The sequence below is a fragment of the Stegodyphus dumicola genome, chromosome 1 (assembly GCF_044657685.1).
Source record: "Stegodyphus dumicola isolate Sdum_Otavi_A_Nest chromosome 1, ASM4465768v1".
Classification (NCBI taxonomy): domain Eukaryota; kingdom Metazoa; phylum Arthropoda; class Arachnida; order Araneae; family Eresidae; genus Stegodyphus; species Stegodyphus dumicola.
The window spans coordinates 22,361,387-22,379,723 of record NC_140768.1 but is presented as its reverse complement, the minus strand read 5'-3'; the positions used below and the strand labels follow the sequence as shown (position 1 = coordinate 22,379,723).

At 33.4% G+C, this 18,337-nt stretch overlaps 1 protein-coding gene and 1 long non-coding RNA gene across 3 annotated transcripts in view; one reads left to right on the top strand and one right to left on the bottom strand.

Moving 5' to 3' along the window:
- Window positions 1-18,337, bottom strand: part of LOC118188284 (twitchin-like) — a 384,165-nt gene that overhangs the window by 230,187 nt on the left and 135,641 nt on the right. For both annotated transcript variants that reach the window (XM_085813574.1, XM_085813575.1), the window contains 7 exons: window positions 15,840-16,110; window positions 12,392-12,531; window positions 11,474-11,615; window positions 10,577-10,724; window positions 8,944-9,068; window positions 6,898-7,036; window positions 3,429-3,559 (listed from right to left, as the gene is read on the bottom strand). In XM_085813574.1, coding sequence (XP_085669700.1) covers window positions 3,429-3,559; window positions 6,898-7,036; window positions 8,944-9,068; window positions 10,577-10,724; window positions 11,474-11,615; window positions 12,392-12,531; window positions 15,840-16,110 — 1,096 coding nt within the window. The remainder of the gene's footprint in view (window positions 1-3,428; window positions 3,560-6,897; window positions 7,037-8,943; window positions 9,069-10,576; window positions 10,725-11,473; window positions 11,616-12,391; window positions 12,532-15,839; window positions 16,111-18,337) is intronic.
- The window catches only part of LOC146999057 (uncharacterized), a 114,228-nt gene that overhangs the window by 15,334 nt on the left and 80,557 nt on the right, over window positions 1-18,337 (top strand). The gene's annotated exons all lie outside the window — the stretch shown is intronic.

Sequence of the window (18,337 nt, the reverse complement as noted above, 5' to 3'; positions counted from 1 at the left end):
TGCAGCTAGTGGTATTTTCTTCCACTCGCCTTGGAGAAGACATAGTAGTTCCTTCACCGATTTTGCACGGGTAGTGCACCCCTGAATTCGGCGATGCAACTCGTCCCAGAGGTTCTCCATAGGGTTCAGGTCTGGACTCTGGACAGGCCAGTCCATTCGATGAACTCCATTGGCACCATACCAAGCCTTGGTTAACGTCGAAACATGACAACTGGCATTGTCGTCCTAAAAGTAACAGGGGTCCAACCCGTAAAATTGCCACAACGTAGGAAGCACATTGTCATCCAAAATAGTGCAGTAGGCATCAGAGTTGAGGTTACCATGAATGGGGACCAAGGGTCCCAGCCCGTACCAGGAGAACCACCCCCAGACCATAATTCCACCTCCGCCGAACTTGACTGTTGGCACAATGCATTCTGGCAGGAGACGTTCTCCAGGTAGACTCCAGACCTAGACCCTGCCATCCGAACGGTAAAGGGTGAACCTTTATTCGTCACTCCAAAGAACCCGTTTCCACTGATCTACGGTCCAATTTCGATGTGCTTTGCACCACATTAACCGAGCAGCGCGGCTGGACTTTGTGATCAAAGGCACGACTATGAAAACCAAGCAGATGTGCTTCTTTACGGATGGTATTCATTTAAACAATACTCCCGGATGCCTGTTGAAACTCCTCGCGGATGAGGGCCATCGGTTGGGGGTGGTTCTTCCCAATTTCTCTGGACAGCACTCGTCGGTCTCTATCTCCCAGTTTCGTTGGTCTGCCGACACGGGGCACATTCCGACAATCACCGCTCACCTTCCATTTCTTAATCACATAGGCCACTGTCGATTTTGGGTACTTCAGATGGCTAGATATGTCCCTTAAGGATCGGCCACATTTATGATACCCGATAATTATACCTTTCTCGAAATCAGAGAGCTCCGAACTGTGAGGCATCTTGCATGCAACTAAAGCCGATGCTGTTTCCTACACGATATATACCGGCGGAGTCCGTGACATACCTTAGGACCGCAGATATCGCCATTTGCATAGGTGTCCAAATACTTATTGGTAGTCAGTGTATGTTTAAAAGATCGACAGAGCTTTTCTCAAGACTAGCCGTCACTGTATTTTTCAACCGAAAGAACGAAACTAAATAAACACACACCAAGTCTTTTGTACGCCAAAATAAATTTTAGACACATTTTTTAGACACATTTGGTAGTAACAAAGCTATCAGTATATGTACACTGCTCCCCCCCAAAAAATGGGGCAGTTCTACATCTCTCGTTCTACTGGGCCGATTTACAAAATTCAAATTGCATTTTTCATGTCTCGAAAGCGCGACTTAGGATATATATTAGCTTTATATATAGCATTGTTCTAACGTAAGTATTTTGACACAAAATCGGAATTTTTCTGAAATAACATATCAATTGTTTCCATATTTCGACTCTATGACTCAAATTATGCGTAAAAATTAAATTTTGTAAAATTTGGTGCGAAATTTACAGAGAAATTCAAAAATTTATCTTAGAGTATTTTTTCTCGGTTTGCGCCAAGAATAATTCAGTTGGCGAAGTTCTTAATTTGTAGCAACCTATTTTCCTTTCCTTTTTTTTCGTTGTAAAACCAGCGGGGGAAAAGTCATATCGTTCCTACTTTCAAATAATTTTAGCAAAGTGTCTAAACCACATTTGATGTTTTATCGCTTTCAACAAATACGCCAAATTTCAAAACGCGCAAATATGTAAATTCACGTACATCTTCGGAAATTTTGAATAAAAAATTTAATTTTTTGCAGATGTGATAAGAAATACGTCTACTTTAAGATGATGGTAAAAATTTCATAGATTATAATTCAAATTTGTTTTTGAAAATTTATAAAAGTTATTCAAAAATACAAATTTTAAAAATAAATTATAAAAAATGTGTGAATTTTATTTGGAATGAACCTGAATTTCGAAATGTGAAAGGAAGAATCAAATAAGCTTAATAAAAAAAGAGAGATTAATCAATATATACCAAACTCAATTAACACTGAGGAGTTAAAATTTTGAGACCTAATTTTTTTAAAAACTACTCGTGCGATTTTTACAAAACTTGTTAGTATGGCGTAATTTAAGTCGTCGAATGGAAATATGGAAAAAAATTGGTGTGTTATTGCAGAAAAAGTCCGATTATGTATCGAAATACCTATATTAGAAAAATGCTATATATAAATCTGATACATATCCTAAATCGCGCTTTCAAGAGACGAAAAGCGAAAGTTACCGTAATTTCCGGAAGAAACGCCGCGGCGTTTACGTGTTTAAAACTTAAATTTTCAGCGGGTGCGGCGTTTCTACCCATGCGGCGTTTAGGTGCACTCTAACAATAAAATATTTCCTATGATGGTCATTGTACATAGTTTGGATGGCCTTGTCATTGTGCATAGACTGGTGCTGTTTCCACGCAAAAGACCACTCAATTGCTTTTTGCGAACGTTATTTTGTTTACATTCTTTCCCTTGAACGGACCTACATGCTTTATTCACCCTAAACGAGATCTCAGAACAATAACATTCTTCCCCCTTTCAAATCAACATTTTCATCAGTTTGAATAGTCTCTCTCCTCTGCCATTCGATGAATCTTCCAGGACCCGTCCTCTCCCCACCCCTGCCTTTTCTGTAATTTTTTTCAAAGGCGGACCTGCCTCGCAATAACGAACTCTGACGTATTTCCTCTTCAGCATGAATGAATTTTTCTTGGCATTCTGCCAAATACAGATCCCATCAGTTTGGGTACAAGTACTTGTTGGATAGTTTTTAAGTACGAAGGGAACGGAAAATTTTTGAAAATGTCTCTAAACGGCACAGAAGCTATACATTTCTTACCTTTAATTTATTTTTGAGTTATGGTTTCATTTCATGCATTTTTCTTAACTGGTATGTCATATATCAGGACTTAGGTTGAGTTTTTGCATCTATACGGCCCACGACGATGTCACGCGCAATTTAATCTATTGCGGCGTTTACGCTGATGCGGCGTTTCTGTGTAATTTTAATTTTTTTCCCGCCATTTTTCTCGAGTGCGGCGTTTACGCTGATGGGGCCTTTCTTCCGGAAATTACGGTAAATTTTGTCAATCGGCCCAGTAAAACGGGAGATGTAGAACTTTCACCCCCCTTTTTTGCACAGCGTACCTCACGTTCTATACACAATGCTGATTACAACACAAATGCTGTATTAATCATGGGCTTCTGCATTGGGTTATCCTGAGTATTATACACTAGTTCTCAGTATTAGGGGGGAAAACAACTTGTTCTATTGCCTGGTATGTTTCAATCAGTTACCTTCATTTTAATTCAGGCTTACATAAAATACAATAATTAATACAGCAATTTCTCGCATTGAAGATTGAGGGAACAATGGCTGTTTTTATAAAATCCGTAAGAAGTACTTACCTTCTCCTACAGCAAGTCTTCCAGAAGAGGAAAGTTCCTTGCTTCTGCATTCGTATTCTCCCGCGTCATCGATCTGACAGTTGGTGATTATCAGTTGATGCCTGCCATCGCCTAAAGACTTAATGCTGATGCTGAAAATAACAAAAATCATAGTTCATGTCATGATGAAGATTTATTTATATTTATTATTTATTTACATTTGTCATTTAAACTTCAGTTTATATTCAGATTATTTTTTTCCAATAATTTGTCTTTGAAAAATGGTGTGTGGAATCACATCAAAATGTTCTGTTAACAACAAAAGTGGAATATTAATCCAAATATTGCAGTTCTTTTGTAAATGGCTTAATTGCCACAAATAGAAGGGAATTAAAACCATTTATTTACTTATTGTTCTTCATCATTAAATAGACACAATACTGTGGTGAAAATTTCAGATTTCCAAACAGTCAAAGTTAAAAATCTACTATCTACAGCACAATATTGTGTCAAGGGAAACATGATTCTTTTAATAAAAAAGAATGTCTGGGAACTAAGCTAAACAAAAGATTACACGATTCCCAATGTAATTTTACTGTGCGTACTGTTTTAAAATTATTCCTTTTCAATTTATATTTAAGCAAAATACTAGTATAACCTGAAAGATTGGTGTTCAAAATTACTCAAAACTCACACTTAAACTGAAAATGGCTTTATAATAACGCAGAGAGATGTTAGCACCAAATCCTCTTTTCAAGGAGTAAAACTATTTTGCATCATTTTAACAGAAATGTATCTTATACATAAAAGAAATAACACAAGTTAAGAAAAAGACAAGAAACATAACTTGTAGCTCAACATATTTGAAGGAATAAAAAAAGAATGGATGAAATTTATAAGATAAACAAAATTGTAAATGATATCATTAAGTTGATGGATTTTAATAAATGTGGAAGCCTTCAAGGAAATGTGACTCTCTAAAAAGGGGTAGTTTAAGATAATGAGAGCGTAACTAAATTTAAGATAACTTACGGGATCTATAATATAATTTTAATGTGTTTGTTTGTATTTCAGTAGATGGCCGTATGTCTTGCGTTGGCGCACTATACACGGTGAATCACTTTTTAAATTGTTGCCACCAAATATTAGAGCCTTATATTATACACTGACTACCAATAAGTATTTGGACACTTATGCAAATGACGATATCTGCGGTCCTAAGAAATGTCACGGACTCCGCCGGTATATATAGTGTAGGAAACAGCATCGGCTTTAGTCGCATGCAAGATGCCTCGCAGTTCGAGCTCTCTGATTTCGAGAAAGGTATAATTATCGGGTATCACAAATGTGGCTGACTCTTAAGGGACATATCTAGCGATCTGAAGTACCCAAAATCGACAGTGGCCTATGTGATTAAGAAATGGAAGGTGAGCGGTGATTGTCGGAATGTGCCCCGAGTCGACAGATCAACGAAAGTGGGAGATAGAGACCGACGAGTGCTGTCCAGAGAAATTCGGAAGAACCGCACCCAACCGATGGCCCTCATCCGCGAGGAGGTTCAACAGGCATCCAGGAGTATTGCTTCAATGAATACCATCCGTAAGGAAGCCCATCTGCTTGGTTTTCATATTCGTGCTGCTGCCCATAAGCCTTTGATTATAAAGTCCAACCGCGCTGCTCGGTTAATGTGGTGCAAAGCACATCGAAATTGGACCGTAGATTAGTGGAAACGGGTTTTTTGGAGTGACGAATCAAGGTTCACCCCTTACCGTTCGGATGGCAGGGTCTGAGTCTGGCGTCTACCTGCAGAACGTCTCCTGCCAGAATGCATTGTGCCAACAGTCAAGTTCGGCGGAGGTGGAATTATGGTCTGGGGGTGTTTCTCCTGGTATAGGCTGGGACCCTTGGTCCACATTCATGGTAAGCTCAACTCCGATGCCTACTGCACTATTTTGGATGACAATGTGCTTCCTACGTTGTGGCAATTTTACGGGTTGGACCCCTGTTACTTTCAGGACGACAATGCCAGTTGTCATGTTTCGACATTAACCAAGGCTTGGTATGGTGCCAATCGAGTTCATCGAATGGACTGGCCTGCCCAGAGTCCAGACCTGAACCCTATGGAGAACCTCTGGGACGAGTTGCATCGCCGAATTCAGGGGTGCACTACCCGTGCAAAATCGGTGAAGGAACTTCTATGTCTCCAAATACTTATTGGTAGTCAGTGTATTTAAAGAAATTAAATAATGAAGAATCTGCATAAATGTATGTATGTTTCTCGTATTGTGAAAATGCAACGGTACCTAGAGCCATCAAATTTTGAATAGTAATAACGTCTCCACCCGAATATGGGCATCTGGAAGCCCGAATTTGGAATTTGTTTTATTCTCTCTTTCATATTTTGTGAAGCATTTATGAGTTTTTAATTAAGAAACTCAACAATACCGAAGCGAGCAATGGCAATAATGTACGGGAGAAAAAAACATTGTTATCTCCAGCAAACGACACTGTGTATCGAAAATTCTAAAGATATGCTCTTTTAAATATTTTGTGTTACTGCTGTTGAAATGAATTTTATGGTTTAAAAGCGAAGAACATAATATTTAATAAATAAAGGTAACACACAACCGTTAAAAAGGCCCTTTGAGCGTTGTATAAAATATGAAAGCTTTTAGGATTTTTTTATTCATTTTTTATATTATTTTCTCTTATTAATTACTTTTACTGCATTTATCAAAAGGGTCTATTTCTGGAAATATGATGTAGAATGTTTTTACTTCTTCAAGAAAAGAAACCAGTACTTATAATCTCTCGAAATGCATAACGTTTAACGTTTCCTCTGCAAAATGTAAAATTTGGCTTTTGATTAATTTTAAAACTAGTGTGCCTCTTTTCCAAATGCTATGGGAAACGGTTAGAAGAGGGTCTCTTTTCATTTGTTTTATTGATTATTTTACAGCGTAGACCTTCAACAGCATTCTATGTTACCAAGGTGTAAGATGTCTTCTCCTTTGCGATGTAAATGGAATCGCGTCCGCTGGTAATCCGGACATCCGTAGTTCCAATATCGCAGAGGACACTACTCTTTTTCATGTTTCCTCCGTCAATAAATACTTAATTGTTCTACAAGACAGTGCAACGTCATTAGACTTATCAGAGGAGGGAACATAAGTAACACCATCACTGGGGTTCATTTATTTCAGAGTAGGAAAGGCGAAATATCAGCATTATCCTCTCCAGGATTCTAACTAGGGACCTCCCGATTTTCTAGGTGGGCGTCTTAAAATTACACCACAAAGACATGGGTAAGGAGGCAGAAAATGCTTTACAAAGTCACGATTTTTTTCTTCGTGAAGTGAGGGGTGAGAGAATCTTTCAACGGGAATCCTATATCCATATCTTTAACTAATGTTTTCAAAAATTAAAAAGAAAAGCATAACATTTAGTTAGAAAAGCATATTGTGTATTCAAATAAAATAACGCAACGTACTTATTGGATGGTTTAATGGGTTGGCCATCTTTAAACCATTCAGCAGGAGCTTTTTTGTCCATCAATTCAACCTCCAGGACGACTGTATCTCGTTCCACTGCAGATGTGTCTTTTAGCTTCTTCACGAAACGATTAGAAGCTAAGAAAGGAGAAAAGACGGAACTATTAAAATTAACAGACTTTCCTACAGAGCAGTAGAATCAATATATGTGAAAATTTGTCAAGATATATTACATTACATTCCTTTGTCTTATTATTACTTAAGGAGGTAAATATAAAACTTTTGGAGAAAACATTCTTAAATAAGCCAGTTCTAACATTTAAAAAATATAGTTGATACGTCAATAAATCTACTTAGTAAATGTAATATCAATGGTATAATTAGAACATACGTTTTTCTAAAAAACTGTCTACACTAAATTGAAAATTTTAATAGTTTTATCAAAATTTTATAATTTATTTTTTAAAAATTATGAAGGTTTTTATAACTCAGAAGGCAATCGATAAAAGCTTGTCGAATTTTGCGTTTGTTGCTAATATGATATATCAAAACATTCTTTTAGATTTGCTCTCATAAAATATTTCAACCTGCTTTTTATAAAACATTAAAATTATGAAATACTATAAAGCACTTAAAATCTTCTGTCAAAAAAATAAAATTATTTAAATTGGTAGAACTGTTAAACTAGTATTTTGGACTAAGCAATAATAAGTTCACAATAAAATTTATCAGTTCTAAATGCGTTATTTTAAATATAAAAATTAAAAATAACATTTTGAAAGTTAAGAAATACTTTTCTTAAAAATCTTTAAACTGAAATAAAAGTTTTCTATTTAATGAAAATTACAAAATTAAAAGTTCAGTAGTCTACACGCTTATTACCGTTAAGTTGTCTTAAATGTACTATAAGTTGTATAAACTTTACTTAAATTGTGGCACGAGAAAATTATGTTATAATATTTTGGTGGCTGACTGATATCTAAATATGGAATCCATTAATGAAAAGCATTCGACACTACACTAAAAGTATCATATTTAATTAGGATAGTAGCAAAACTAAACGAATTAATTTAATGGATCTTTAGTTTGCCTCACATTTTGCTTAACTAAAGTTTGTTTTTACTAAAAACTAAAGATTAACTTTTGTTGACTTTTTCGACTTTGATAAACTAAAGATTGGTTTGGTTTGGTTTGGTTTATTGAGATTATGGCAAAGCACGCTAGGGCTATCTGCCTAAGGAGAGGGATGCCTTCGTGGAGGACTTTCTAAGGGAAACTGGCTCGTATACACGTTACACATGTGGAAGACTACGAAAACGCCCATGCAGCCAGCCCGTTCGCGGGATTCGAAACTCGAACCGAACTACCAGTGTTCAGCGACTTTACCGCTCGGCCGCTGATGGGCTCTCAAACTAAAGATTGACTTTTGTTGTTGAAAGCAAAATTCGAAAACGAATTTTGCTTTCAACAACAAAAGCCGTAGCATTAAATTATCCAGTTCCCATTAAGTATTCCAAATTTGATATATTTATTTAACAGAATGTTAGACGTAAATCACAGAACATATAACGTATATCAAATTTAATGAAATTCTTTAAAGAATTTTAAAGGTAGTTTCCCCATTTCTCCTAAATACCTGAGTTCATTGCTAATAAGTAGAAAATGAGATGTCCATGATGAAGCACAGTTTGAAATGTGTTACGCTAAAATAAATTTTGCTTTAGAGGTAATAAACATCGTAAATTTACTTCGGGAAGGTCTTTTATAATACCAGTTAAAGGTACGGGCGTGCATTTGTATTTTAGAGAAAACAGAAAAAATATAATAGATTCTTTATTGTGAATTATCCGGCCAACATTGCAGAGTTTGTGAATTTCTAAACAGACTCTCATCATTTAAACTAGTGCTCCAAGTAAATTTCATAAATTTTAGCACATGTCTTATTTAATTATAAAATACGGTTAACTCTTCTAAACTTGTTGTATAGATTAAATGAAAACACTTGTAGCTCCCGTAAGAAAAACTACTTTATTTATTTTACTTACGTTCAACAATCAGTTCGCCTGTTGTCGTATCGGCATTCGTTTTGCATGTGTATTCTCCTTCATCTGCTAATTTGGCGCTCTTGATAATGAGCCTTCGCTTTCGACCTTCTTGAGTGATGTCAAACCTGAGAAATATCGATTGAAAAATATTTATAACACGATGTAAGACTATCATGTACTTACACAGATAATGTTGAATCAAAATATCTTAGGTTACTTAAAATTCTTAATAAAAAGAGGCGTATTATATCTTGCTGCACTGCTTTTTTGGACTTTATCGAATATCCGATTTCAGACTTTTTGTCAGAATTATACATCATTTCCTCAAATATCGAGGAAACTCAACTTTGTCATAAGCAGAATTCATATATGCAAATAACTAAAAATATCTTAAACATTTTGCAAAAATAGTTGTTTTTACTTTTTAAGTTAAATATACACATCGGTTATTTGCTTCGGAAAATAGTTCTGAGAGATATGGATTTACTTTGATATTATAAAATAAAACAAATCTGTACAAGCTTCCATATTAGGCATAACAGTAACCTATAAGCAAAGAATTATGAAGATGTGAATCCAGTAAACTCGAAAATATATTAGCTAAGTTAAGTAGTTCAAACGAAAGTAAATGATCGTAATAGTAGGTAAAATTATGAATAATTTAATCAGTAATAATTGGATTTCGTTTATTTAACATAATTTCTTCTTTACTTGTAATTTCTCACTTTAATTGTTATTTCTTTCTTGATCACTTTAATGCGGTTCTAAGCTAATAAAATGATTTAAGTTTGCTTGCATATTTGGCTCTTACTTTTATCCCAATAATCTTATGATTAATATTAATATTTTACATGCAAGTTAAAAATGTTTTATAACACAGACTTGGAAAGAGTAATACTAAATTTTCAGTGTGAAAAATAATATTAAATGATACAACAGAAAAGGATGTTACATTTTCGGGAATTTTCTCCCGGCTAAATAGTTACAGCATAATATTAGTATAGCAGTCAACATATCACCTGATAGTACGCCAAATGTTTCGTAATTCAAGATTCAAGGAGTCAGAAAAATAATAGAGATATTTATGTTCTATTATTTAGGCATAAAAGCTAGCTATCATTCTCTGAATCTTTTTATTGCAATTAGTGGCTAGTGTCAATAGGATTTACACGGAAATGATATTCAATTTCCACCACGGTTGAACAAGAACGTTCAATATTGATGCCTTCAATGATTCTTTCTTTCATAAAGTGTGCATCCAAAATGTTTGGCGATCCAGAAACTGGTCCATACCAAATGGTCTGAGAATTCAGAAACTAAACTTAATTCTAAATGTCTGACGCATTTCAAATTTAATTACGCCCAAAGAATGGATCCATTTTATTCAGACCACTGTTTTGGAAAAAGTATTTCACATATAATGCACAAACATTGGGGAATGTGGTAATGGTTCATCCTCGTAAAATATGATGTGATCAACATATCTCAGTACACACACAACACTAGTGTAGCATGGCACGTTAAACGCTACCATGGACTGTGATGCAAAAACCTGCCTTTAATATGTTGAATGTTTCTTATTATCCTGACGTATGAATTTAATCTAAACTGAGATATTCCGATATAAACTTACTTTTTGTCTTTAGTTTTGACCAACTCCTTATCACCTTTAAACCATTTAACTATTGCATCGTATTCATCCACTTCACACTCCAAGACCACTTTTTCTTTCTCCATCACCTTCATGCTCTTCAGTGGGCGCATGAACTGGAACTGTTGTTCTAGAAAAAAGAACAAAGATGCATAGATTACTTTCCTTCTTTTTTTTAAAAAAAAAAAGCTAGGCAATGGGTGGCCTTATCGTTTAATGATAACTATTGCTTAGTGGCCAGTAATTAATAAAAATTTTAAAAATAGTAAATAAAACAAAATATATAAAATAAATAAAAATATGTGTAATTCTTTAAAGCAAAGTTTTCTCTTTTTTTAATTTAAAAAAAAAAGCTCAATATAGTTTTGTCTACATGTTTTAATAATTTTTAAACATTTTTAAAACATACTGATTAGGTTGGAAAATATTAAACTGCATACTTTTACATATTTTTGTATGGTCTTAATATCATCATTTCATATAGCTAATCCCTACATAAAAGTGCTAGATATTATAACTTACATTCCATAACAAAATTAAAACTTGTTTTTGCATAGTCGTACCAAAAACCTTCCAAGAAATGAAAAAAAAAAAAAAAAGGGAGAGGTTACATTTTCAAATATTCTAATACACTCTGTAGGCTAAAAACATAAAAAAATTCGTAATTACCTTATTTCTTAAAAGAAATTCGTAATTTTTACGTCAGTCCTCTTTGGTTATGATTTTGAGTTATCTTGGAAAATAGAGCGTTTTAGCTTTTTTTAAAAAATTTTTCCAGTTTTTTTAAACAGTTCCCATAAAAAAACACTGAGACTCAAAAGGCGAAACTGCTACATAAATACTTATAACAAAATACGATATTTTAAAAGTATGAAATACCTGTTATAATAAGTTTTGTTGTCGTTTTCTCTTCGTCATTGATTTTGCATGTGTATTCTCCTGAATCTTCTAATCGGCAGTTCTGGATTTTCAACGTCTTATGGCCGAAAGTATCACCATCCAATACGTATCTGTCGCTGGACTGCAAATAAAATCTTTCGTTTAGAAATCAATATTCATAAATATATCTATAAACACAAATAAAGTAGCTCGTCCATTAAGCAAGATAATGTGGGCCGCTGTTATCCCAAATAACTGAATACGTATAAAATGGAAACCGCAGTGTTGTGAATAAAACTTAACAAGTATAAAATATTTTCCACTTTAAATGCTAAAGTATCAAATTTTGGACTTGTACCTGAATTTAATTAAATTTACTACGAAAAGTTCTATCTACTAGTCATGTTCATGTTTATTTTGTGGTCCATCATTTTTATACAAAATATATATATTATATTACAGTTTTAGGAATATAAACGTATATTATTGCAGATAAATTTAAAAAATGAATGTCTTGTTTCCTACTAGTGTCGGAAAATGATATAATAAAAAATCAATAATTTACAATAAGTTCTCTCGTTTTGGACTTTTTAAATCATCCTACAGAGTTTTATCTTTATAATACGACTCTCTCTCTTCTTGACGCAGCATTTTGAAACTAACTCAGCATTAAAACATCTGAAAGCGAAGTCCCTGACACACAAAAGTGCTGATTCGACGGCATTTAAGCCATAAAAGAAATCAGGTGCGGATTTGCTGTGTGCTGCGTACAATGTTCATGGAATAATTCCTCTATTAGAAAACACAGCATTACACTTTAAACGTTCACACACGTTAATATAAAACTTTGATTAATTGGTGTTCTGTTCATATGACAAATTACCTAGCTTCATCTCGAAAAATTTGATTATGACATACCTGAATTTGCTGATCTCCTTTATACCATTTGACAGGTGCTTTAGAAGAATTGCATGTACATTCCAGAACAGCTTCTTTGGTCGTATACTGCTCAACCTTGCCAGGTAATTTTTTGATAATCTTATACACTGGATCAGGGGCTATGTGAGTGTAAAAAATAGATAATTTAGTTTATCACTTAAAAAATTTAAAATATAGTTAGTTTAAAAAACAAGCTTTGATAAAATTTTATGAATGAAGTGCATACGAATGAAATAATATGCAGCAGTTTCAAGAATAGTTAATTAAGCGTGCACTAATGCATCTGACTTGTTTTACTTTGTTTTTCAGTGTCAAATTTTGTGGTCTCTGCATTTGACAAACATGTGCAAGTATCGCCTTGTTTATTATATATGTTACCGGCAAATTTTGAAACGCCGGTATTGTATATAATGCCAGTCGTTTTTAGGCAAATTGTGAAGTATGAGAATTATTACATACTTTTCCTAGGCATTGTATGACGCAATCTATAGAATGACCAGTGCTGTTTATGAAAGTAATGAAAAATATCCTGATAAGGCTATTATATAAATGGCATGCATTCCGTCAAAAATACAAATGCTATTCTGAAAAGATAATGAGAATGTCATTAAAAAATGTATTCAAAATTCGTAAAGAAAACTGATAAGTTATACAAAACAAAATTTATGCCTTTCCTATTAAGAGAAACAAAATTTTCATATAAAAAAAAAAAAAGAAATTAAAATTACCCTACTTGTTGCGACTGAATGACATTTTGAATTAGATTTCATTGCCTTTTTAACGCATTTCATATTTTGACACTTGGCTTTACACATACATTTGACAAATCTTTCGCCGCTTCCACTGGAATGGGCAACTGCAAATGACCGGAGAGGAATTCCGCGATCAGAAATATCTTCGATTCTAAGCAAGTTCGTGAATTGTGATATCGCATATATTTGTTTTAAAATTCCATCAGAAGTTCCAAGTCGGTAGAAACCATCCCCTGTCACACTCATTTACAACACCTAATATATTGCGCGAATCACCTTGTCCCTTGCCGACGTCAGGAAGAGATTCGCGCAGAGTAGTTCACAAAGAAGCAGTGAGAATTTTTTTTTCCGAATTCATTAAAAATTTTTTTGGCTAAGTACTTGCATGCAAAAAGTGTCCAGATTGATCCAGATTAAAATCCAAAAGTGTCCAGATTAAAATCCAGATTGATTTTAGAATTTATTTTGACTTCAATAGCATTTTCAGTTTTGAAACGCTATTAACAGTATAAACTACTACTACTAGTATCTACTTGAAATGAAATGTGCACAAAATATCCATTTCATCATCTTAACTAGCATGGCCATAGAAGGTATTATTTTTTACGACACTTTTTGCATGCAAGTGCGTCACTTTTTCCTTTCATCAAGCACACAAAAATAGGTACCAGAAAGGAAAATCTCTTCGATAAGCATCTCTTCATTATGTTGGTTTAATCTATTATCGACTACAATCTTATCCATGTTTTTTAAAACAGGTTTCCTTACATAATCTGATTAGTTTCACCTTTTTCCATCGTTTAGATACTTTCTACTACTTTTTCTAGCTGCTCCTTTGTATTTATATACGAATCGGCGATGCATTTCATACTTTGCCGGTTTCTTATTTGGCATTCTGTAGAATGCCTATGAAATGTGTGAAAAATGAATCATTTCATACATTGCTGGCTAGTTTTAAGTATTATATACAATTCTTAGGTATTCTACAGAATGTCGAATTTTAAACTTTGCCGGTGACATGTATAATAGTTCTTTTTTATTTTCATTTTCAGGATACAATATTACAAATCAAAATGAAAGCGAACTTTTAAAAATTCAGAATTATAAATGCGTTGCAAAATTAAATAATATAAAAAAATACTTAAAAAAATCAATTTACAAATTGAATACGATAATAATAACAACATGATGGAAGATAGATCAGTTACTTGCTTAGGATTCATGTAAAATATGTGTAATCCCCATTTAATAATAACTTAGCTCACTGAAAATCCTAAAATTTTAATAATGAATAGGAAAAGCATAATTAAATATGTAATTATCTAAATATATAATTAAATAAATTATATCAAAATGCTTAAGCATACACATAAGCAAACTATAGAAACTCTCTGCTTTTTACCTTCATGCAATAAATATACAGTAACGCTTAACGCTGTTTCGTTTAGCGCTGTTTCGGTTTAGCGCTCTTTTATTTCAACCCGGGGATTCCACGAAATCGCTCGCAGCATACGGGGATTCCCCGAAATATTATGCAGCGATAGGTTTCAAATACATATCCGAAAGAGTGTACTTGAATTTCTTGTTTGATGCGGTATTGTACAGACATATTTTGAAGGGGTAAATGTGGAAGATGTCGAAGAAATAATTCAAGAAGCAGCGGCTAGTCTTTCTAATGATGAGCTCAAGGAATTAACTGAACAAGAAGAAAACAAAAATATTGACAGCAGTGATTCAGAAGAAGAGCAAAAAGAACTTTCGATGGCGTTTGTAAAAAGGAGTTTGTCTACCATAACTGAAATAATGGATCAATTCATTGAAAATGATCCGAATTTTGACAGGAGCTCAAAAGTAAGGCGTGGTGGTAGAGATGCTCTATCCGTTTATGAAGAACTTTTAAGAGAACAACGCAAATGAAAAAGGCAAACAACATTAGATGCTTTTGTCACAAAAAGGCAGAACACTGAAAACGCGGAAGGCTAACTAAATATGACTGACTGAGAATTTTATTTGTTTTTTTTTTTTTTTTTAAGAATATTCGTTTTGTTATTTATATGTTTTTATTTTTGCAAGAAATAATAATGTGGTATTAATTTGGGCTTTAAGAAATAAATGTTTGGTTTTATTTTTATTAAAAAAACATACTTTTTAAATTTAATACCTAACCAATTTCCTAGCCATCTTCCCCTAAAGCCAACATTTACATGTAAAGATAGCCTCGTTTAGCGCTGTTTCGCATTACGCTCTATTTTGATGGAACGTATCCCCCGCGTTAAGCGGGGTCTTACTGTATTAGCAAAAACACAAGTGGAGGAAAGGGGCCGTTCAGGAATGTGTAGATTGGTAAAGTAAGGAAAGAAATTTGTTTGATTAACATGTTTTAATTGTTAAGAAAGTTGAGATCTTTCCAGGTTTAGTTTAAAAATCTTAGAACAGCTTTTTACTTTGGCGCTTGCATTCTGATATAGGAAATAAAGTACCTTGACGGTATACAGCAAGATACACGGATATAAGGTTAAGACATCCTCGGAATCTTGAAAAATTAATACGAATGTGAAAGTCTTCTTGCTTAGAATTATCGGCAAAGAATTAGTAATTTGTATGCTGGAATATTTTCTTTTATTTTACGTCTTTTTATTTTATTTATTTGTTTTGTTTGAGCTTTACAAACTTACCATCCACTTCTAAATAAGCTGAAGAGCTCGCTTCGTTGCATTGGCAAGAGTATCGGGCTTCGTCGTCCATATTTGGGAGGTTGATTTCCAAAACATGCAGGTCGCCTTGAGAACTGATGTGGTAGCGCTTGCCCATGTAAATCTCTTGCTTGTTCTTGAACCATTTTGCTTTCACGTTACTGCGAGAGAACACGGCTTCGAATCGGACTTTCTTATCGCGACCCTCTTTCACGTGCTGGTTTTCCAAATTTTTCACGAAGAAATCCGCTTTCTGGAAAAAAAACAGATATTGTGATTAAGAAGTGGACAATTGTTAAGTTAGGTTCGCAAATTTTGCCAACGCACCGCAGTATTGTCTGACTTGAGTAAGATGCATTTATAGAAGATTCTCTTATAGAAAAACGGAAAAAAGTTTAGCACATATTAAGGCTTGACGTCATTAAAGATTTTCTTAAACAGTATTTTAATATATCATACATAAAACATATACAGTCAAAAGTCGTTAATCCGGACTCGTCGGGACTTCGGCGATTCCGGATTATCGATTTTTCCGGATTATAGATCATCAGTTTAAATCTCGTAAGATGGCATGCAGAAATTGTAAAATTAAAAATATGAAAACGTAATTTATGAAATAAAGAACAATTATGATCTAAAGGGTATCAAAATTTACAAAAAAAAAAAAAAAAAAAAAAAAGAGGATTACTTATCGACATGGACACCACATAAATTAGTGACATGTTAACCGAACAAGTATATAAAGTACAGAAAGCCATCTTTAATCTGTTAAATGGAAGCAAATTATTAATCATAGAAAATTAAATATTCACAGGAAAAAGGAGTAATTTCAATACGGTACAAAGTCTTTAATCCGGATGTCCATAATGCAGACCTCAAAGCTACAAACTTTCTGCACATGCATAAACGCACAATACATTTACGCATGCGCATTCAATGTATAACGGACGGTAAAAGCTAAGCTAAAATGATCTAATTATCTATTTCAGTTAATGTTGCAGATTGCGTTGTTCCTTAATCTTTGGATTAGATCCGGTTTATTATTTTTTGCAGACTGTTAGAGCAATTTTAAAAAAGTAAGCTTGAACTTTCGATTATGTCAAATAGAATTTCCAATGCTGGAGCTGCCAAAGGATCTACAAAGCGAAAGTATGTTTCAATGTCCATCAAACAAAAAGTGGAATTGCTGCAAAAAATGGATAAAGGCACGAAGAAAGTGACAGAGAGGTTAGTGAAAACGAAAAATTTTCGATTGACAAGTTAGTCGGTATTCTCAGCACAGCAATTAAAGGACTTGAACAGCGGAACTTTGTAACTGAACAAGAAATTATGTCTGTTAATAGAATTAAAGAGAAAATATTAGCACACAAAATGAAGCAACTTAAACAACTTACATTGGAAGAAATGTTTAATAAAGTAAACAAATAAATATTAAGCTTTTTTTTTTTGTAAATTGATATCCTTTACATCATAATCGCTCTTTGTTTCATAAATTACGGTTTCATATTTTTAATTTTATAATTTCTGCATGCCATCCTACCAGATTTAAATTTATGACCTATAATCCAGAAAAACCCCTAATCCGGAATTTGTAAGTTTATAGCTTTGAGGTATGGATTATAGATCATTCCAGATTATGGACGTCCGGATTAAAGACTTTGACTGCATTAAATAAAGATAATGTGATACATTAAAAAAATAAAACACTTAATTCTTCTCGAATTTTTCTGTAATTTTTTGAGCTATTTTTTTTTTGAAGTACAGTCAAAAGTCGTTAATCCAGACTCGTCGGGACTTCGGCGATTCTGGATTATCCATTTTTCCGGATTACAGATCATCAGTTTAAATCTGGTAAGATGGCATGCAGAAATTATAAAATTAAAAATATGAAACTGTAATTTATGAAATAAAGAACAATTATGATCTAAAGGGTATCAAAATTTACACACACACACAAAAAAAAAAAAAAAAAAAAAAAAAAAAAAAAAAAAAAAAAGCTTAATATTTATTTGTTTACTTTATTAAACATTTCTCTCAATGTAAGTTGTTTAAGTTGCTTCATTTTATGTGATAATACTTCCTCTTTAAGAAATATACAAGAAATTATGTCTTTTTATAAAAAGATAGAATTATGTCTTTTTAAAGAACAATTATGATCTAAAGGGTATCAAAATTTACAAAAAAAAAAAAAAAAAAAAACCTTAATATTTATTTGTTTACTTTATTAAACATTTCTCTCAATGTAAGTTGTTTAAGTTGCTTCATTTTATGTGATAATACTTCCTCTTTAAGAAATATACAAGAAATTATGTCTTTTTATAGAAATAAAAAGACATAATTTCTTGTTCAGTTACAAAGTTCCGCTGTTCAAGTCCCGTTAATTGCTGTGCCGAGAATACCGACTAACTTGTCAATCGAAATTTTTTCGTTTTCACTAACCTCTCTGTCACATTCTTCATATCTCTGTCACATTCTCTGTC